This window comes from Cajanus cajan, chromosome 2 (genome assembly GCF_000230855.2).
Source record: "Cajanus cajan strain Asha chromosome 2, NIPB_CcT2T_4, whole genome shotgun sequence".
Lineage (NCBI taxonomy): Eukaryota > Viridiplantae > Streptophyta > Magnoliopsida > Fabales > Fabaceae > Cajanus > Cajanus cajan.
This window is the reverse complement of record NC_138518.1, coordinates 51665008-51688450: the sequence shown is the minus strand read 5'-3', so window position 1 is coordinate 51688450 and position 23443 is coordinate 51665008. Positions and strand designations below refer to the sequence as shown.

Here is a 23443-nt window from a genome sequence, read left to right as displayed (position 1 = left end):
TCTAGCTAACTTCGAATTAGGCATAAATAATGTAAAATGGGCAATTTTCCCAAGTTGATATTACTTGGTAGAAGTAATATTGACTTAAGAGTTTAAACACGTATTTTTATTTCTTTTCTTAATTGATCAGCCATCACCACATTAAATATTAATAACCATTTTCGATAATTGAATCGTGGTCAAAAGTTTACCTGTACGCTTTGTTAACCTTGTCTAAAAGTATGTCTTCAAACTTTTATCGTCACTATTTCTCCTTTATTACACTTTTCGTCTTCCTATCAACTACGTCTAGGCTTTCCATTACAAGGTGCATTCATCATTTCATAGTGTTTATTTAGCTTTTGAAGTAAGTATCTTATCTTTTCTTTCTTTATTTTTGTCTTCTTTCTTGAATTTATTGATTTAAAGATGGCGTCATGCAACCATGCATTTCATCTATCTTTCCATGGTGAAATTGCAATATATATATATATATATAATGATAAATATCTAATATTTTTTGTCTTCATTTTTTAATAAATCATTATATTTCTCAGATGTAAAAAAAAATATTTTTTCTTTAAATAATTACACACGTCTCTCCAATACTCTTTATATACAGTAGAGAGATTGGAGCACTACATGTCTTTAATAATTATACACAGACAAATATTAGAAGTTGTAAAAGATATAAAAAAATTTTATAATTTTTTTACATTTAAGGGATATAAAGGTCCCCTAAAAAATAGAAATTAAATAAGTAATTACTAAAATTTATTCCCATTATAATAAGTATATATATATATATATATATATATATATATATATATATATATATATATATTATAAGCACGGACTCTTCTAATATCAAATAAAGTGTTTCGTTAGCCGTTAATTTTATTGTCCCTCTGTGGGCCTTAGAGGTACCACTTCTCGGTTAAAAACATTGATGTAATAGAATGGGCTTTGGCTTTTCTGTATTTTGTTTTTGGCAGATGATAAACACACTTCCACTCTCGTATAAACATACTCCCTTTTTTAAAAAATATATATATAATATCTAAATTACTCTTTAAAAAAAATGAAATTCCTAAATTTACACCTCCTTTCCTCGCACCCCCTTCCCCGCACCCCTCTTCTTCCCAAAGTTTGTTTCCGCTCAATGTCATCAAGCAATATACTTTTACAGTCATTCTGAATAGAAAAAAAGGACTAGCCCCACCATAACCAGCATAAGAAAGACTCTTTGCTGGTGAAGGATTTGACTCTGGTAAGTATCATTTATACTAAAGCTTCTTTACAATGATTTTCTTTTATATAAGTGCTCGAGTTAGGATTGTTGACTCAGAATTTGAAGTATACAATCCATTCGTGGCCGATTTCTTTCTCAATATCCTGTATCTGCATGTAGAAGTTTGAACTTTGGAGAATATTATGCCTAAAACTACTTGCAGCCTAAAACTTTAGTCTGGAACGACACCAGAACGGGCCGCACTGCAAGCAGAACAGCCCGTTCTGCAAGCAGTACAGGTCGTTCTGCTTGTAGTACGGGTCGTACTGAAAGTAGTACAGGCCGTTCTGCTTGCAGCAGGGCCATTCTGGAGCCGTTCTGTTGTAGTACAGGCCACCGCGTCACTTTTAAAATGGCGACCTTATGACTGATTTTAAAACCCCGATTTTAAAAGTCATTTTTCTACTAGTGTTTCTTTCCATAGAACAAGTAAGAGTCTTTCTCTTACAAGACCACCTACTGACATTGCGCACCTCTCTTCTTTCTCTTTCTGGCACTCCTCTTCTTCTTTTTTTTTCACGCACCTCGCACCCCTGTTCTTTCTCTTCCCCACACCCCTCTTCTTCTTTCTTTTTCCCGCACCCCCCATCTTCTTTCTTTTCTACCCCTTTATTCTTTTCTTCTTCATCACTTTCTTATCCGACCTCTCTACCTCCTCTTCTAGCCTTTTTAGTTTTTGTAATATCTTCTTCCTTTTTTATTTTGTTATAAATTGTAAGCTCACGGTTTAGTGTCAAAGGAAAAGGTGTAAGGTCATATGCATTTTTCCTCCAAGTAATTCTCCCTACTATCTCCACCTTCTTCTATATTCTTTTGTTCTTATTGTTTGTAATTTATTATTGCTCATTGTTTCTCTATTTTGTTAACATTGTATCTCATCTTTACATTTCTTTTTAGGATTCTTTATAAGGTTTGTGTGTTTTAAATTGATTGATCAATTATCTTTGTATTTTGAAATTGACCGATCATCTATCGTTATGTGAAGTTATGGCACGGACAAGAGGTGGTAGCGTTGCACGAAAGCGTCAACGACTAACGAAAGATAAGCAACATGTGAATGCTCAAGTACCTATAGTCAATGATCACGAGGAGCCTCAAGAGGTCATGTTAGATGGTGTTGTAAACCCTTAAGCACCGAGGTCATTTCTAGGAGGCCCTGAGGATTTGTCGGTCCTTAGGAATTTTTCAGACCATGTTGCAACCCGCTTATGGAGTGGCGAGGTAATTAAAGTTGTTGGATTTTTTTAATTTGATGTTTAATAAACTTTTATAATGACAAGATCATAAAAATTAGGATCGTGGTGAGCTTAAAATTGTCAATCATGGAAGAAAAGTAAAAAGTTTTGTCATCAAGCACCACCAAATACAAAAATTGGTAGATAAGTCTGGCTTGGCATCACTTCTAGTTTGCAGCTACCAGATGGTGGATAAAGGGTCCATCCTCCAGCCTTTTTTGAGGTTGTTCCCCTTAGTTTGAAAGGGCATTCACATTTTTTGGTACTAGTCACCCTATTAGATAATGCATTTTTGTTTGATCTTCTAAATTTTCCACTTCTTTCACAACTCAAAATTACAAATGTCTTCCTTTTATCACGTCCTGTATTTGTATCTGACCTAAAAATAATAAGGACAAATCCACTTTCTTTTGCAACATGTCGTGCCCAATCCAACATAGCATCTCGAGATGGAAAAACCTAAACATATAAATAGAAAAACAATTATTATTATTATTATTATTATTATTATTATTATATATTGATAACTTAACAAAAATAATTGATTGTTCAATTACCTCTTTAGTGTTAAATACACCACTACAGTCAATAGTCTTATTTGTTGTTCCATTGGTTGATATATTCCTCACCTCAGACATTTTCCTAACATGTATTTCATGTGCACATATAAATAAAAATAAAATATTAAATAAATAAAACTATAATGAGAGATAAAAAATATATAACAATTGTACTAAAAACAAAAATATAGTATTTTAGGAATAATAAAATTTTTATTCCAGAAAATACTTTCCATAATATTTAATTCTGTAGCCTCCGAAAATGTTTTGTTACATAATTACGGAAAGTACTTTCCATAATACTAAAGTTACTGTTACGGAAAGTTCTTTCCGGAATTATATAAAAATGTTCCGGAAAATACTTTCCATAATATTAAATTCTTATTCCGGAAAGTATTTTCCAGAAATGTTTTGTTACATAATTCCGGAAAGTACTTTCCATAATATTAAAGTTACTATTACAGAAAGTTCTTTCCGGAATTATATGAACAATAATTTTACTATTCCGGAAAGTACTTTCCGGAATGCTAAAAAACTTATTTTACATTCCGGAAAGTACTTTCCATAATGTTAAAGTTACTATTACAGAAAGTTCTTTCCAGAATTATATGAACAATAATTTTACTATTACGGAAAGTACTTTCCGGAATGCTAAAAAACTTATTTTACAAGCGCATGACACATTTAACTTACCAGTTTCTTTATCTCTTCATCCACCACCGGCATCTGCGATCGAACCTGTTGTGCATAAGTAATGTTAAATAAGTTAAAAAAAATTGTAAATATGAAATGTAATTTAATATATTAATTTTGTACCTTGTATTGAATGTAGAGGATAATGATGATTGAATGAAAAATTAGGGTTTAAGAAAGAATAGAGTGGAAAGTGAAAAATAAAATTTAAAAGATAGAAAGATAAAATATGATTATGTTGATTGTAAAATAAGAAAAATCAAGAATGAAAAATAGGGATGGCAAATATACCCGTACTCGCGGGTAATACCCGAACCCGTCCTGACTTTGATGGGGAATACCCGGTTTGACCGGGTATGGGTACGGGTACGGGTAAAACTCGATATATTAAATCGGGTACGGGTACGGGTATGTACTTACCCGCCCCGTACCCGTACCCATACCCGTCCCCGTTCCAATTTTTAATTTAATACCCACTTTCAATTTAATTATATTAAAGAATTTTAATATTTTTTTATGTGTGATTATTTATTATAATATGAGATAGAGAAATAACCTAATTATAATTATAATATAATTAAAAAAATAATTTAAAAATATTATATTTTTTAAAAATAAAAATAAAAATAAAAATTTTGACGGGTACGGGTACGGGTACGGGTATACTCGATACCCGACGGGGACGGGGATGGGGATGAAAATCACATACCCGACGGGTACGGGTATGGGGACGGGGATGGGTTTGGCTCGCGGGGACGGGGACGGGTATCATGAAACCCGTACCCGCCCCACCCCGTTGCCATCCCTAATGAAAAACGAAAAAGAATAAAATCATCAAAAAATGACTAGAGTGATAAAAAAGGAGAATAAGAAAAAGAAGAAGAAAAAGAAGAAGAAAAAGAAGAAGAAAAAGAGGAAGAAAAAGAAGAAGAAAAAGAAGAAGAAAGAAGAAGAAGAAGAATGATAAAAGAAGGGGGTGAATAAAACAATTTTAAAAATAAAAATTTAGTTATAAGGATATTTTAGGAATTTTTTTATAAAAAAAAAGAGAGATTGGAAGTGTATTTATAAAAGAAGAATGTCTAAATTACCCTTTTAAAAAAAATGAAATTCTTAAATTTACACCTCCCTTGCTCGCACCCCCCCTTTCCCGCACCCCACACTCCACACCCCTCTTCTTCCCAAAGCCTCTTTCCGCTCAATGTCATTAAGCAATATATTTTTACAGTCATTCTGAATAGAAAAAAAGGACTAGCCCCACCATATCCAGCATAAGAAAGGTTCTTTTACATTCATTAGCATTCTGGAAAGTACTTTTACAGTCATTAGCATTCCGGAAAGTACTTTTCAGAATAGTAAAATTATTATTCATATAATTCCGGAAAGAACTTTCCGTAATAGTAACTTTAATATTATGGAAAGTACTTTCCGGAATTATGTAACAAAACATTTCTGGAAAATACTTTCCGGAATAAGAATTTAATATTATGGAAAGTATTTTCTGGAACATTTTTATATAATTTCGGAAAGAACTTTCCGTAACAGTAAGAAGAAGAAGAAGAGGAGTGCCAGAAAGAAAAAAGAAGAGGGGTGTGCGAGGTGCGGGAAAAAAGAAGAAGAAGAGGAGCGCCAGAAAGAGAAAGAAGAGGGGTGCGCAATGTCAGCAGGTGGTCTTGTAAGAGAGACTCTTACTTGTTCTATGGAAAGACACACTAGTACAAAAATGACTTTTGAAATCGGAGTTTTAAAATCAGTCATAAGGTAGCCATTTTAAAAGTGACGCAGTGGCCTGTACTACAACAGAACGGCCCTAGAACAGCCTGTACTGCTTGTAGAACGGGCAGTTCTACAAGCAGAACGGGCCGTTCTGCTATCAGAAAGGGTCGTTCTTCTTGTAGAACAGCCCGTTCTGGTGCCGTTCCAGACTAAAGTTTACATGCCGATACAGGATAATGTTCCATGCATGTACTTTTTACGCAATGGTTGACCTTATGTACGCATGTGATGTCCCGGTATTGAGAAAGGAATCGGCCAGGAATGGATTGTATACTTCAAATTCCGAGTCAACAATCCTAACTCGAGCACTTATATAAAAGAAAATCATTGTAAAGAAGCTTTAGTATAAAGGATACTTACCAAAGTCAAATCCTTCACCGGCAAAGAGCCTTTCTTATGCTGGTTATGGTGGAGCTAGTCCTTTTTTTCTATTCAGAATTACTGTAAAAATATATTGTTTAATGACATTGAGCGGAAAGAGACTTTGGGAAGAAGAGGGGTGTGGAGTGTGAGGTGCGGGGAAGGGGGGTGCGGGGAAGGGAAGTGTAAATTTAGGAATTTCATTTTTTTTAAAAGAGTAATTTAGACATTTTATATATTTTTTTTAAAAAAGGGGGTGTATTTATACGAGAGTGAAAGTGTGTTTATCATAGCCATATCATCAGCCTTTGTTTTTTTAGGTTTAGGAACTGAAGTTCCTTAAGCCCATTTCAAAGAATGTCAAGTTCATGGACAGTGGGTAGTGTCCGTAACTAGCTCATATCTCGTACTTTGCGTTAATTTTTTTTGACCGTTTGATATTAGAAAAAACATATGAACGGTATAGATATTTTAAGAGTACCGAAGTAAACTGTTATCCCAACCATTTTTTTTTTGTCTTATTATACTCAATCAATTATGTTCGATCAGAACAAATATCATACACGTTCTAATATATTTTGAAGAAAAAAAAATCCACATGCGATTCCTTTTTGTGAGACACGGGTTTATAAATGAAGTGGATTGAATTTCAATTATATATTTTTTTTTAATGAAAAGTATTAGTAACACATTTTTTTAATATATATTTATTTTCGTTAGTTAAAATTTATTGAAAGTTAAAAAATTAGAAAAAAAGTCATTATATGATATAAAATTTATTAAATTTGATATTTTTTTAATAAATTTTAATCAATCAGAATATGTGTGAGAGAATATATTGTTAGATTTTTTTTATATAGATATGAGTTCAAAGTAGTTTTTTTTCCTTAGTATACTTGATTGATTATCTCTAATTGGGAAATTTGCACACATGAATATTGATTAGTTATTTTTTCTTTATCGTAGATATATAATAAGATATATAATTTTTAAACTGCATACCTTTTTCTTTGAAATTAAATCATAAATCTAATAATATTATATTCTACGCATAAAATAATAAATAATTTATACTCATATAGAGGAGATTCCTATTTTGGTGTACATATTATAATTGACAATTTCAATCTTTAAAAATTTACACAATAATAATTAATAAAGATCATAAAAATCTTTTCTTATAATTTTTTTAATCTATTAATAATTCTTTACTATCATCACCAACATCTATATTTTCTACATATAAAAAGAGTGTACATTATTGTTGACAATTTTAACTTTTAAAAAGTTTTTTTTATAAGAAAAATAAATTAAGGGGAGCACAAGGGGTACCTCAACCCATTACAAAATACAAAATCACCTAAACAAAATCCAACGTAGTCTATATAAAAGGTAATCACCAGATTGTAATGTCTACCACCATTACAAAACTAGGACCATAAAATGTCATTTAATAATCAAACAAGTTCAGTAATCAGAAAATCAGATACAAAACTAACACCGTGGTGTGTACAAAATCAAAAAGAATCACTATTCCAGAAGTTATGGCAAACCCCAAGGGAAGAAAACTAGCTGAGAATGGGTAAAAAAATGACTTATCTTTGGTCTTAACCAGTTCCAGCTACGTAGTTTGATTAATTCCACTAAATCCGTAATTGCCACCACCTTGTCTTTAAAAATGACATCATTTCTAGCAAGCCACATAGACCAAATTGTTGCTAACCAAACCACAGACCACCCCATCCTATTTCTACCACTGCATCTAGGAAATCCAATAAAATGAGAAAAATTTTCATGACAAGAGTTGTGTAAAACTGTTGAAACACCAAATCACTACAAGAAAATGACGATTTTGCGACGGTTATATGGCCTACATTGCGACGGTTAGAACTGCCGCAAAGACAACATTGCGACGGTTTGGGCCGTCACCAGGCAATTTTGCGACGGTTATCAGAACCGTTGCACAAACCGTCGCAAACTTGGAATTGCGACCCTTTCATCAACTGTCACACCAACTGCGTCTATATTAACATTGCGACCCTTTCATCAACTGTCGCACCAACTGCCTCTAAATTAATATTACGACTCTTTTTTTACGCATCGAAAATTATTATTTTTTTAATTTTAATAAATTTATTAATGTAACAATCCTCATATTTGGCCTCTTAAGGGTTCTATTTCACAACATTTTACTATTTAGCGTGTTTTATCCTTACTTGTGCAATTTCTGGGAAACTTCCCAGAAGGTCACCCATCCCTGTACTACTCCAGGTCAAGCACGCTTAACTGTGAAGTTCTGATGAGTAGGTTACCGAAATGTATATGTATGTTGTCAGTATAACTTATACAAATTAATTCATTTAAGTTATCCTCAAATATACAATCTCATATTTGTACTATAATAATAATATATAATAATTTTATATTATGAATAATAATAATAATAGTAATAATAATAATAATAATAATAATATATTTAGTTATTCTTTATTTATATGTACTTACTTTTATAATTAACATCTACTTATTTCTATTTAAAAATATAACTTAAATTATTTAATTTTATAATTTATAATGATAATATAATTTATAAAATTATATATTTATTTATTAAATACTTATAAATTAAATTTTAATATTTTAAATAATTATTAATTAATTTAATATATTTATTTACCTTAAATCAAACATATAAAATTCAAAAAAATGTGTTTATCCTTGTTTTATTTTCTAATTATCAACTATTAATAAAATACTAACTTAAAATCTTATCTAATTATATATAATATTCTCATATCAAATTTAAAAGCAGATATTAGTTATACAAAAATATTAAGATTATATAGTAAATTGTCAATAAGATTTTAGTTAAATAATTTAAAATAATTAATGTTTCAATTATATTGTTAATTAGCAAATAATTTATTCCAAAACTAATTAAATTTTTTATATTAATTATTAGTAAAATTTAATAACTTTTAAATTAACAATTAATTGGATCGATGAAATTCAACACACACCATGAGTTATTGAGCGAAATAATTTTACCAAGAGTTATTTTCTAAGTTATCTTAAATCAAGCATATAATATTCAAAAAATGTATTTATCCTTGTTTTATTTTTTAATTATCAACCATTAATAAAATACTAACTTAAAATCTTATCTAATTATATCATAATATTTTCATATCAAATTTAAAACCAGTTCTTACATTTTCGACAAATATAAATTTTTCTGAAATATTCCATCAATAATATAGTTTTTCCTACAAAAATTTTCTCTTCGAAAATATAAATTTTTCGATAGATTGAATTTAATTTTATAAGAAATCATCTTCGATTAATATAACATTTTGTATATATGATTTAAGAGTAAAAGATTTTCAATTTAACGGTTGAATTTACAAAATTTACATTTAATATAAAGTTATTGAGCGGTGTAACACTTAGTAAAATTTACACCGATGTAATTATAACCCCCCTCATATATATATATATATATATATATATATATATATATATATATATATATATTAAATGTGACTTTTACTAAGTATTACACCGCTCAATAACTTTATATTAAATGTAAATTTGGTAAATCCAACTGTTAGATTGAAAGTTCATATCTCTCATAGATTATATATACAAAACTTTATATTAATCCAAGATGATTTGATACTTCATTTTTATAAAACAAAATTGATGCAATATATTCATTTCAAAATACACTAAAATATAAACACTTTGATTGCCTTCCAGTTGTTCAATTTTAACAAAATTTGATATACACTTATAAAGTGATATGAACTTTCAATTTAACCGTTGGATTTACAAAATTCACATTTAATATAAAGTTATTGAGCGTCATAATACTTAGTGAAAGTTACACCGGTATAATTATAACCCCCTATATTATATATATATATATATATATATATATATATATATATATATATATATATATATATATATACAGGAACGGATGCACATTTGAATAGTGGGGCACTTGCCCCACTACTATTTGACATATACATAATTTTTTATCTAAAAAATAATAATTTTAAAAAATAAAAATTATATTCTAATAAAATAAAATATAGATTCTGAAAAAAAATATTTATTTATTTGATATCTGTCAAATTTTTGAAAGAAATTAATTCTCATGTGATAAAAAAATTTCTTAATAATGAATTAATTTTTAAAAAAGTTTAATTATAATATATATATTGATATATATATATATCTCTTAATATTCACATATATAATGTAATATATTAAAATAAATAATTTTTTGATAAAATAAAATTTGTCCATGCATGTTTATCTTTTGTGTTTTTTATTTATTGTATACGTTGATTGAAAAAATCAAAATAGTAAAATTGTATATATTAATTAAAAAAATCAAAATAAGAAAAATATGAAGATTTATGTTCCATTTAGAATTGTTATTGTAAGATATATTTTAAAATAAATTATCATCTAAAAATATATATTAGATATTAAAAACATATTTATATCATAAATAAATTAAACTGGATTTTTATAAAATTTAACATATTTATTTTTATATTTTTAATAGTGTTATAAAGATGGAATTTAAAATAAAATTTATAAAATTTAACATTATAAATTATTCAATAATATGTGATCTGATAACTCAAAAATTAAGTTATAAAATGATTATATTTATTTATATACTCCAACACATCTTACATACAAGATAAATTCATAAGTTTGTTGAAAGATAAATTTATATTCTAGTCACGATTTTGAAATTATATAAAGAAAAAAAAATCGTGTACCTCATGTTAAAGGAAGTATATATAAAATTGTTAATAAAATATAAGTTTATTAAGATAATATACATAATACTTAAAAAAATTTAATTTTATTAAAAAAAAATTGTCTTGTAGATTGCGACGGTTTATAGTAAACCGTCGCAATGCTGATAGTTTTGCGACGGTTTATGACTAACTGTCGCAATGTTAAAAAAAATTTGCGACGGTTTATGATTAACTGTCGCAATTTTCAACAAATTTTGCGACGGTTTACAATAAACCGTCGCAATGTTGAACAATTTTGCGACGGTTTTGAAAAACTGTCGTATGAAGGGTCGCAATATCAAAGCGACGAAGGTTTCTAGATAACCGTCGCAATTTATCCGTCGCAATTTATCATTTTCCTTGTAGTGAACCAAGCAAAAATAGATAACCATACAGAATAGGCATAATAACATCCGAATAATAGGTGAGAAGTATTCTCCAAATCTTCACCACACCAAGCACATCCACTAGCAGAAATATTAAGAACCTTCCGCTTAATTAAGTTACATTTACTTGGTATCCTATTCAGCAAGGCTTTCCAAGCAAAACCTGATACTTTAGAAGGTACACAACTGGACCAGAGAAATTTATGAAGCGGAAAATCTGCGTAGATACCATCATTAATCACCGCCTTGTATGCTGATTTCACATTATATATCCCATCATTAGAATCCTTCCAACACTACCTATCACAAAAATCATTCTTTAAGACAGTTGATCCTAAATCAGTAGCTAATTGTGATAATAAATCTAATTCCCATTGAAATAGACTCCTACGCCAAGACCAAATTCACTCAAAACCTCCATCCTTCCAAAGCACAATGTTTGGGACCAATACATCCTTGTCAGAAGTTATAGAGAAAAATCTACTATATCGATTACAAAGAGGTCCCTGACCACTCCAACCATCCTTCCAAAAAAAGGTATTTCGACCATCTTCCTCCACCTTGGTACACCTAGAAGAGAACCGATCAAATGATGCGTATGGAGTAGAATCAATGGTTCACAGATCAACCCACCACTTTGAACTTTGTACTTTATCACCAACTCCCTGAAAACAACCTTCCCCATAAATAGAAGTGACAACCCTATGCCAAAATCTACCATTTTCAACTAACAGCCGCCATCTCCACTTTCCTAGGAGAGCAAGGTTAAATATTCTAAGGTTTAGAATTCCCAACCCACCATGTTCATTTCTCCTACACATCTCCTGCCAAGCCACCCAAGCAATTTTCCTATGATTAACAATAATAATTAATAAAGGTTAAAAAAGTCTTTTGATATATATATATTAATGTATTAATAAAGGCCTATTATACTTCCACCAAGATGTGTATTAAAAAAAATATGAAGTGTTTTTTATCTACTAATAAATATAATACAAATGGAATCAAATTTATATGGTTATTTAACTAATAATTATTTTTCATTGTAAAAATATAATATGTGAGAGGCATGATTCTTTGGGTTGCATGCTTTACTTCATTGCAATTAGATACTATAAATATGATTTTCATCTTTATAATTTAATTTTTTTAATTTTAAGCACTTATAACATAAGTTCTTCTTATACAAAAGTTTATTAAATAATATTTTAATTAAATTAATTATCCTAATAGGTTATTTTTTTTCAAAAATTACTTTTCGAAAGTATAATTTTGTTATTTTAAAAAGCACTTTCACAAAAGGGTATTTATATAAGGAATTAAAAAATAGAGTAAAGAGGTGTATTATTTATTTTTTTACGATTAATATTAGGGACAAAAAATGAAATGTGTGAATTTTATAAGAATGATTTCCTAGTTTTTTTTTTACAAAATCAAAAATGAAAAATGTTAAATTACATGGACAAAATCATATTTGTGTAGAATATAATATTATTGTATTTATGATTAATTTCAAAGAAAAAGGTATGCAATTCAAAAATTATATATCTTATTATATATCTAGAATAAAAAAACAATTATTAATTAATATTTATGTGTGAAAATTTCCCAATTAGAGATAATAAATCAAGTATACTAAGGGGAAAAAAATAGTTTGAATTCATATCGGAAAAAAATCTATTGTCTAACACGCATTCTAATTGATTAAGATTTATTTAAAACATATAATTTAATAGATTTAAAATTCTATTTAATGACTTTTTTTTTCTGATTTTTTAATTTTTAATAAATTTTAACAAACAAAAATGAATGTGTATTAAAGAATGCGTTGCTATCACTCTTTAATTAAGAAAAATACAATTAAAATTCAATCCACATCATTTATAACCCCGTGTCTCATAAAAAAGAATCGCATGTGGATTTCTTTTTTCAAAAAATATTGGAACGTATGTGATGTTTGCACTGATTGAAGATAATTGATCGAGTATAATAAAATTTAAAAAAAAAATGGTTTGGATAACATTTTTTTTTGTCGGCAAAAGAAATTTATAAATAAGTAAGTACTAAAAGTATTCAAAAATACAAAGATAATTAATACACTCTAACAAATAATAAATAAGAAATATCAACTCTTTCAAGTAAATCTAATAAAATATATTTCATTCTTTGTCAATTCTTTTAATCAAATTCATGAAAAAAATAATGTCTTGTATTACTTGTTGGAATAAAAAACTTGACTTTTTTTTTTTTTTTGGATAACATAGTTTTACGCTTCTGATACAGTCAAGATATCCACAGCATTCAAATGATTTTTTTTGAGACCCCCTTTTCCCTTTTCTTCCTCCTTTACTTACCCTCACTCTACTCTCACTTCTCCTCACTTGCCCATTTCCTTTCTTTGTGGTAGCTGTTGCATTTTAGGTGTGGGATAGGGGCTTTCGTAGCTGGCTGAAGTTATTCCTTCTTTTCTCATCTCTCCGTTCATCTTTCTTCCCCGTTCAAGCTTGTCTCCTTCCTGGAAGCTCGGATCTTCGCACCGAGGTAAGGGAAGCTAGGTTTTTGTTGATCTTGGCTGTAAATGAGTTCTAGAAACTCATTGGTTGTTTGATATTTGATGATTTTTGTTGAGATTGAAGAAATTGGGGCTTTTGGGTTTTACGGGGTTTGATGGAAAATTTGGGGTTTTTTATGATTGATGGATGCATGTTGAAAAAGCTGGTATTTTTTAGTTGTTGTTTGAAAATGTGGTACTTTGGACCGTTTGCATGTGGAATTTCTGTTGATTTTTGCAGGTTTTGAGCAAATTTTCGAAGTTGGAGAGTTTCTGATTGAAAGCACGCCGGACACAGTTCTTGGCGCCGGGCGCGTGACCATCAGAGGGCTCCATTGGTCAAGCACGCTGGGTGCAGGGTTGTGTGTGCCGGGCGAGCTTGAAAATGGATGCCCTTGGATGGCTCACGCTGGGCGTGGTTGGACCACGCTGGGCGCGCTATCAGTCAGTGACCCACTCTTTTTGGTTTTTGATGTGGCGTCGGGCGTAGAGACTCCTTGGGAGTCTCTGCCAGAGGTGGCGCCAGGCGCAATTTATATTGCGCCGGGCGTGAGACCCTGGGAAGGTCTCTGCTTACCTTGCGCCGAGCGCGGGTTTGCACGCCGAGCGTATGAGACCTTGTGAGATCTCTGCCTCCTATCACGCCAGGCGTTATAGGAATTGCGGTGGGCACGATGACCCCCTGGTGTTCTCTGGTTGTGCCACGCCGGGCGCGATCATGAGTGCGCCGGGCACGGATAAGATGATGTCTTATGTGCTGAAATTTGCTGATAATTGTGGTTAAACAATGAGCTGAGCTGTGCCGAATGTCGTTTATGCTAATTTAAAGCTGTATTTGATGTATACTGTTGTGCTGGATGCTGATATTATTGTGTTGTGTTGAGATGTATGCTGTTATAGCCGCTATGTCGGTGCTGTTATTAGCCACTATTGTGGTACTATAGCCGTTATGTTGGTGCTGTTATTAGCCACTATTATGGTGCTGTTATAGCCGCTATGACGGTGCTGTTATTAGCCACTATTGTGGTATTATAGCCGCTATGCCGGTGCTGTTATTAGCCACTATTGTGGTACTATAGCCGTTATGTCGGTGCTGTTATTAGCCACTATTGTGGTACTGTTATAGCCTCTATGCAGGTGCTGTTATTAGCCACTATTGTGGTGCTGTTATAGCCGCTATGCCGGTGCTGTTATTAGCCACTATTGTGGTGCTGTTATAGTCGCTATGCTGGTCCTGTTATAGTCGTTATGCCGGTGCTGTTATTAGCCACTATTGTGGTGCTGTTATAACCGTTATGTCGGTGCTGTTATTGTTGAATGCTGTGATATGCTAAACTGATATTGTTAAGATGGTTGGTGTGCTGATAGCTGTAGTTGTTTATCCTTCATATTTCACATATGTATGCTGATTCTTTTCCTTAGCTTACCCTTTGTTGTTTCCATGTAGTTTGGACTGCGATGATCATACTATGTATGGGAGCAGGGCAGGGTTGAGGTTGGTGTTTTTGCTAAAGAAGGTCTACATTGTATTTTGTACACTCTGATTCTAGACGAATTTGGACCTTATATATATATATATATATTTTAGATCCTATATGTATATACTTGTTCGTTTCTGTGTAGTATTCTGGTGTGCTGTGACCTGCCGAGTCGTTACATTTTCAAATATCAAACGGTCTGGAAAAAAAAAAAGTTAACGCAATGTATGATATATGTGCTAGTTACGCACACTAATTAACCTCCGTCCAAGTTCATGTTGAGTTGTGTGAAACTTAAAATCCTTTGTTTGAGAAGACAATTGTTCCTTTCTAATTTTTCTTTCTTGGTGAAAATATGTAGGGGGGTGGGAGAAAATGTGTTATTCTCTTCTTTAGGTAGACAAATAGATTCGTGGAATCTGTTCTATTCTTACTGATGAAGTTATATGAAATTTGATCACTAGTTAACTTCGGCAATGCTATTGACGATAAGCTAAAACATTGGTCAATGTTTTCTCCTAAAGAAGATGGATGGATTTGTTCTCATGGTTCAAAAAGAACGTGGTGTTCCTCCAAGTTATTTAGGGGTTAGACTTCCTTTTTCTCAATTTCAAGTGGACATACTTATTTTTTGACACTGGACCATGTCTTAAGTGTTTTTAAGAATAAGGAACATTTTAATTTGCAGTTTTGTGAATGAATCCTCTTTATATGTAAATAGAGTTTTGACAAAAAAAAAAAAGTTAATTGCATTTGTAATTAGATCACGTAAAATACTCTAATAAGGGAGAAATGCCTTACAAAGTATATATCTTGGTTTTGACAGGATTCCTAATTATTTTTCTTAGTTCCGATTACCTACACCACAACATAAAGAATCTTTAACAATATTTAAAAAATGTTACATAACAATTTTACACAATTAGGAAATATTTTTCAAATGTTATCAAAATGATATTTTTGTAATATTTTAATAATATTACTAAATTTTTGTTAATTTTATAAAATGACAATTAGTTTTAATTTATATATTGTTATCAATTATTACATTTTTATATCTCTTAAACTCCTATATAAAAATTCTTTAAGAGAAAGTTAAAGACATTTTTAATTAGTCACTACTTATTATATATCAAATATCAAAGTTTATTTATCATAGATATAACTATATAATTATATATACTATTTGTGAGTTATTCATTTATTCGATGTGAGACTTTAATCATGGATAACAATTATAGATGAGAGAAATAAACTTTTTTTTTACTCAAAAAATGCTAGTTATCTACAATAACATTTTTCTAAAAAATGTTACAAAATAATCTATTTATTGAATAAATAGTAACATTTTAACAAATATAAGAAAAATAATGTTACTAAAGAATTAAAATATAGTAGTGCTAGAATTTGTTCTAACACTCAACTAGGCTTAATATATATATATATATATATATATATATATATATATATATATATATATATATATATATATAAAAGTGGATTTACGATTACATATATTAATATATTAAGTTAGTTCATTATTTTCGTGTTGATAATTTTTAAGATGATTTTATCTTTTATTTATTGTAATAAATATACACTTTATTTTTATGTAAAATAATTCAATAATTTTACTTTATTAATTTAAATAAAAATTATTATTTATCAAAAATATAAACCGCACACTTTATTACCGTCTTATAACTTTCACACCCTATAACATTATAAAGGTAATTATAGCACAAGGTTTTTTTTTTCCTTTTCAAAACTCAGATTTAGGATTTATGGTTTAAAACTTAGGGTTTATTTCAGTATATATAAGTCATTTGGTTCCAAAGAAATCAATGGATTTTCCAAAATAAAGTTTTTAACAACAAATGGCTCATGAATGACATCGTTTACATAGTGGCTCGCGTAGCTTTTCCAGTGGAATCCTGCACGATTGTGTCTACTATTCATCATGACAGAATTCTAGCATCCTAGTGTTCACTACAAGACAAGGAAATTGTCTAGCTTCAATACCCAACTTATCGTTTGCAAAATTGTAAATGACCACCCCATTGTGGGATGAGGGACATAACACCTTTTTTGTAACAATAATAAAATAGAGTGAAAAAAATAGATAAAAATAAATAAAGAAAGTGAAATTTTGAATTGTTTAATTTAAAAATAAAAAATGTTATAAAAAATAATATTATAAAATTGTTTGATTCAACTAGAAAAAAACTACAAAACTTAAAATATAAATGGGATTATAATTATGCTTTTGGTGTGTATTAAGGGAAATTTCAATATCAACAATTCACACGAGTTATTTAATACATATTTAAATGTGTGATTGGTGATTGTTATTATTTTATGCCATTGCTAAACAATTTATATGCAATTTTGTTCTAATAAATAAAATTCTAAAGAATTTTAAGAAACTCATAATAATTGCTTGTTAAGTGAATTCAAAATATTTTTTTTAATAATGAAGAACAATTATTTGTTGAAGAAATTGGAAAAAAAAATCAAACAACTTTCATTAAGGTGTGTATTTAACTAATTTAATTATAACTCATTTTGTAATTATTTAAGAGTTAATCACTTATACACGGTTAGTATAAAGTTTTTTTACACTAATAACCAATCATATTTTTTACCAAAAAAAAAAGTAATCTTTACAAAAAAAAATTAAATAAAAATTTAAAAGATATGATTGGTTATCAGTATAAAAATACACTAAAAGTGTATGAATGATTAACTCATTATTTAAATAGATATTAAAGGAGGAAAAATCGCACTAATAATAAGCATTTAATGAATTGTGGCATTGTGCACTTAAATTTGTGTAATTGATTGAGTTGGCTACCATTGTGCAAGGGTGTGTTTATAATTGATTGTGCAACGTTGTTAATCAATTAAATCTGCTTACAACAAGGTGCTTTTAATCGATTGTGCAGGGAGGTTATTTTCAGCATAGGAACGTGCCAGTCCAATTGTTCTTTATTTCCACTCATCGCAGCAAGGAAAATAAAACAGTAGGTTCCACTAACTTCAAAAACCTCTCCACTTATTTCATCTTAACTTGATCCCACTTTCTTCTCTCTCATTAGTATTTCAACTCTCTCCCACTAATTTTTCATATATTTTTAACCTATGAAGCAAAGTGAAAGAGAGGGAAGGAAAAGTAGCGAGAAAACGTGATCTGACAAAAATATAGACTTGGAGAGAAAAAATGAGATGTTAATAAATTGTAAGAAAGTGAAATATATAGTTATAAGGATAACTCATGATGGAGTTTAGGACATCCCTTATCAAGTACTAACTAATGCCATTGCTGATATCTTGGAAATTGCCTCTTTACAGTTTTGATTTTTGAATAATATACACAACTCATTCCATAAAAAAAGAAAAAAAGAAAAAAAGGTTTTAGTGAATACGATTTATTCATAACAATGCACAGAACCCACATTTATTTGAAAATATTCATTTGTTCACCAACTGGGGTACAATTCTAATGATAAGTTTGCATAGCTTCATGCATATTTATTAGCTATATGCAGGAGAGAATCACATAGTTGTTGGGGCTTGCTAAGCATAGGCATATGATCTGCACCTTTAATCTCTAGAACGTCCTTGATTCCAGCATTTTGGATCATCCAAAGCTGGAAATTCAATGGAACTCCAAGGTCTTCGGTACAAATAATAAAAGTAAGAGGAACTGAACCATATCCTTCTTTGGAGAAGTTATTCTGCTGGGACAAGTCTTCAATAAAAAGGGACCCTGGCCTTAACAAAGTCTTGGCCAATTCTATATCCTGCAAAATGAGTCCTTGTGTTTATTTTCTCTAACATAAAAAAAGCATGTTACATTTTGGGCATGCAATACTCTAGTTAGAAAATATGGACAAGAATATGTAATTACCTCAATGGAGGAGGCTTGGTATAGTTTGTGAGACAAAAGTTTGGGTCCAAAAACAACTATTGTTTTGTTTCCACTAAGGTAGAATTCAGCGTCCAACCAATCTGCCGCCGGGATACTCTCGATGTACTGTCGAAGTAAACAAATAATGGCGAGAATTAGGTCTAATTTTCCCATTTTTCTTTTTCTTTTTGCACATGATGTAAATGCATGTGTTGATTCACAAAGTCAAAATGAGGTTACATAAACCCGATGTGAATGATTGATGCAATATTAGAACATTTCTCCAACCTTCTTTAAAAGAATTATTGCACAAATAATTTCTATAAAGTTGTTTAACCTCATTTTTAGTTGGAGTAACTTACACAACACCATTAATAAATAATATCTTTTTTTTTTTTTAACACAACGTCAAAAAAAAGAAGAAGAAGATAAGAATGAGTCAAAGAACTACATCCATAAGAACAAAGTGATTAATTATATTTATAACCATAACTATTATTTTTCATATTTTCTTTTAACATTTCTACTTCTTATATTATAAAAGTGATTAATTATATTTTTCAATTAGAAAATAAAATCACAGAATGATGTCACTTTCAAAACAAAGTCACTATGCACTACACTTATTTTTCCTACAAACATGATATTTGTTTTCTTTTATATTTTGTTGTATATTTTTTTAAATATAATGACACGGGTAATCTCTTTTTTCTTGGTTTATATATTGGCATTCTATATTAAAAAATAATTTTTAGTATATAAAAATATATATTATCAGTACATTATAATATTAATATATAATATTCTTTACTGTTCACATGTATTCATAAAATTTTTATATTAAATATGTATTTTCTTTTAAAAAAATCTATATTAACTGAAATAAATTAAATAACGAAGCATTACCTACTAAAGATTTCTTTAATGAGTATACATATTACTATTAGAGTATGATCCTTTCACTAAAAAAAAAATAGAGTGTGGATAAGTTAATTTGTTCTAGTTTTTTTTTCTCTTAAAAAATGTTTTTTTTTAAAAAATAAATTAAATATATATAAATTTTTTTTTTATTTTTAACGTGTTTAATTTTTTTTCTTTTAAAATTAGCAGTTTTATGCTTTTTAAAAACCTACTCTAATTTACTTTTTAAAAAACCACTTCCTTAAAATCATTTCTTTTTAATAAGTTAAACAAACGGATCTTATATTTTAACATGTGTGAATAATTTTTGTCAACTAATCAATTTTTTATATGAATTATCAGATAATTGTTATTAACGTCAATAAGTTTTTCAAAAATAATCATATATAAATGACTCATTACCATAATATTATCATTTATTCTAAAATAATCACCTAAATTATATATCTAATAAAGAATTGTTACTATGCAAATTGATGTATTTATTTCGGGTTTACCAGGTCTTCGTGGCGTCATAAGAAATTATAGTGTAGATTGGATAGTTGGCTTTACAGGATTTTGCAGACAATGTGGAGTAACTACCAATATGAATAAATGTTGAGTACAAGGAAATATTTATAATGGTCTTTGCATTCTTGGTCAAGGAGAATAAAGAATTTAGTTTGTAAATCGGATTTCAAATCTGCTTTGGATTTAATCATGAAGGGGTAATTATTACTCATCTACTTGTTCCTTTAGTGGAAAAATAGGTTCCTACACGGCTCAAAATTGGAACCTTGCCTTTTAGCACACCCTCAGGGAAGGAAATTATGTGCCACATGGTCTAGCTATAAAAGGGTACAACTTAAAGAAAATTTAACTATTTTTAATGATTGTCTATAAGATCTGCATAATTTTTTTTTTTCAGATACTTTACAAAAAAAAAATGCAGTATGTTTCTTTTGTTACTCTTAGCTTCATGAAGAATAAAAAAGAATTGATGTGTTTATTTTGGAAAAATTTTATAGTAATAAATTAGAAAAAGTTAGGCTGCCTCCTGTGTCGATCGGTTATGAAACTAAGGATTTGCCAAGATAAATTACAATATCGCTCCTTACATCTTTAATTCCATGATTCATGTTGTAGGGCAGAGATTTCAGATTAAGTAACATTGATGCAAATTTGGGGAGCGAAATATAATTTTTTATATATATAGTATTAATTTTATGAATTTCATTGTTAATTTTAATATATATTTTCAAACTAATAAATAATTTCAAATTGATATAAAATTTTATGAAGATAATCTATATATGTGATGACATATTTCAATGGTAGCACTTGCGTGGGGTGGAAAAAATGAGGAATTTTTTTAGCATGATGAAGTGGATGAGAAGCAAACCTTTTCCAAGACATAGGATGGTTTGTGTTCAGTGTCTGGAATTACAGCTGTTAAGAAAACAGCAACAGCTACCTTTTCTGGGAATTTGTCCATTGCAAGTGCTATGCTGAGTCCTCCAAGGCTGTGGCCAACTAGAACTATCTTCTCATTTTGGGCAAGTGTGGCCAATAGCTGCAACAAAGGTTCAGAATACTCTGAGAAAGTAACAACATCTTCTATTCTCTTCATGTTGATGCCAGAAGCTGCAAGATCAAGCACTGTGACCTTGTGTCCTGCAGATTCCAAGAGTGGCTTGAGCTTATACCAACACCAAGCTCCATGGCAAGCCCCATGCACCAGAACATAATGCTTCCTATCCATACAATTTCCTGAACCCATGATGTTTTTTTTTCTTCTTTTTTTCCAGAGGGTACTTTGTATAGACAGTACTGAATTGTGTCTTTGGCGTCTTTTTGTTTGCAAAAGGTCGAATTATTCGCTCAAAATAGTCAAACTACATGTGCATTATTTTCTTTTTCATTGTATATGACTTTTTGAACTTTGTAGGTAATTTCTAAAATTATTTATGTAAATAGAATTATTTTGTATTATTTTTTTATGTTTTTAAGACTATTTTATATAATGTTGTCCATAACGATTTAGGTGGCATGAGTATTTTTTTTATAAAAATTTTAACGAGTCGTTTGAATCTAACTAATGTCACTTAGTTAATAGTAACATCAACAAAATTATTAGCTATAGCCACCAACACCACTATTTTTTTTAAATAAATAAGTAAATTTTAAAAAAGGAAGGAGATAGCCACCAACGACCCCCAATTATTTTATATATAAAAAAGATAATAAAAATTACATAAAATTAAAAAAAGAAAGTAATATATTTTTTAAAAAAATTGATATATATATATATATGTTAAACGAATCTTGAATATATATATATATAAATAAATAAAATAAATTATCTTCATTTATTAAATTTTTAAAAATAAAAAAATCAAAACAAATAAATAAATATATAAGTAAATTAAAAAAAAGGAGGGTGTAATTTTAGAGTGTTATAATTGTTTTAATCATTTCTTATTATTAAGTTGAAATGTTATTCAGTGTTGAGAGACTTTAGAGTTTAAAGATCTTGTAGAAGTTTCCATAGTATTAGGAATTTTTTTAGATAGAGATCTTATTTGACTTTGGAAGAAATAGTATATAATATGTCTATTTAGAATAAAGTTTCATAAACTAAAGCTCTGAGAATATTAGGAGTATGAACTCCTTGTGAACAAAGAAAGTGAAGAATGCAATAGGATCAGCTATAGCGAAGGGAAGCAAAAATGAATTAATCTGAATTGTCTGCACCCTAGTAGGGATGTATATATAATAGATAACCCATAACCATATATAAATAGATTTAATAACCTATAATAGCCGGTAAACCTGTAACTTAATCCAATACCCCCCCTCAAGATGGGAGGAAGATGTTGTCAATTCCCATCTTGGACAATATGCTCAGGAAAGCAGTTCTTGGCAAAGCTTTAGTGAATACATCTGCAAGCTGATGAAACTTTCGAACATGGAATAATTTTAGAACTCCTCTTGTGACTTGTTCCCTCACAAAGTGAAGATCTATTTCAAGATGTTTTGTCCTTTCATGGAATGTTGGATTGGAGGCTATATGAATAGCGACTTTATTGTCACAATAAATTGCTGCATGTGTAGTTGTAACGTGAAAGTCAGTTAGGAGGTTTTTCAGCCAAATTATTTCACTTGCCACAGATGCAAGAGATCGGTACTCAGCTTCAGCTGAAGACCTGCTAACTGTTTTCTGGCGTTTTGCTTTCCAAGAGACCACTGAATTTCCCAGAAACACGTAGAACCCTGTTGTGGATCTTCTACTGTCACTACATGTAACCCAATCTTCATCAACATAAGCATGCAACCTTGTGTCAGAATTAGCTTTAAATAAAACACCTTGACCAGCAGTATGCTTGAGGTATCGAAGTAACAATGTTGCTGCATTCATGTGGTCAGTGTGAGGATTGGACACAAATTGAATCAACTTGTGGACAATATAACAAATATCTGGGCGAGAGATTGTTAAATACA

The 23443-nt window shown here is 29.7% G+C and overlaps 1 protein-coding gene across 1 annotated transcript; it reads right to left on the bottom strand.

Annotated features, from left to right (window-relative positions):
• Nucleotides 1-18531: 18531 nt before the first annotated feature.
• On the bottom strand, nt 18532-21913 carry LOC109818345 (salicylic acid-binding protein 2). Its single transcript, XM_020383790.3, has 3 exons — nt 21345-21913; nt 19043-19168; nt 18532-18935 (listed from the first exon to the last, which is right to left on the bottom strand). The coding sequence occupies exons 1-3, from the start codon at nt 21720-21722 to the stop codon at nt 18654-18656; spliced, it is 786 nt and encodes a 261-aa protein (XP_020239379.1). The 5' UTR covers nt 21723-21913; the 3' UTR covers nt 18532-18653.
• Nucleotides 21914-23443: the final 1530 nt, after the last annotated feature.

Bases quoted from the DNA above. Each gene is read 5' to 3' on its own strand.
- LOC109818345 (XM_020383790.3), bottom strand. From the start codon at position 21,722: ATGGGTTCAGGAAATTGTATGGATAGGAAGCATTATGTTCTGGTGCAT. The intron at 19,169-21,344 runs GTTTGCTTCTCA...TTACTTCGACAG, and splicing joins CATCCTATGTCTTGGAAAAG to TACATCGAGAGTATCCCGGC. The intron at 18,936-19,042 runs GTAATTACATAT...CTCATTTTGCAG, and splicing joins ACCAAGCCTCCTCCATTGAG to GATATAGAATTGGCCAAGAC.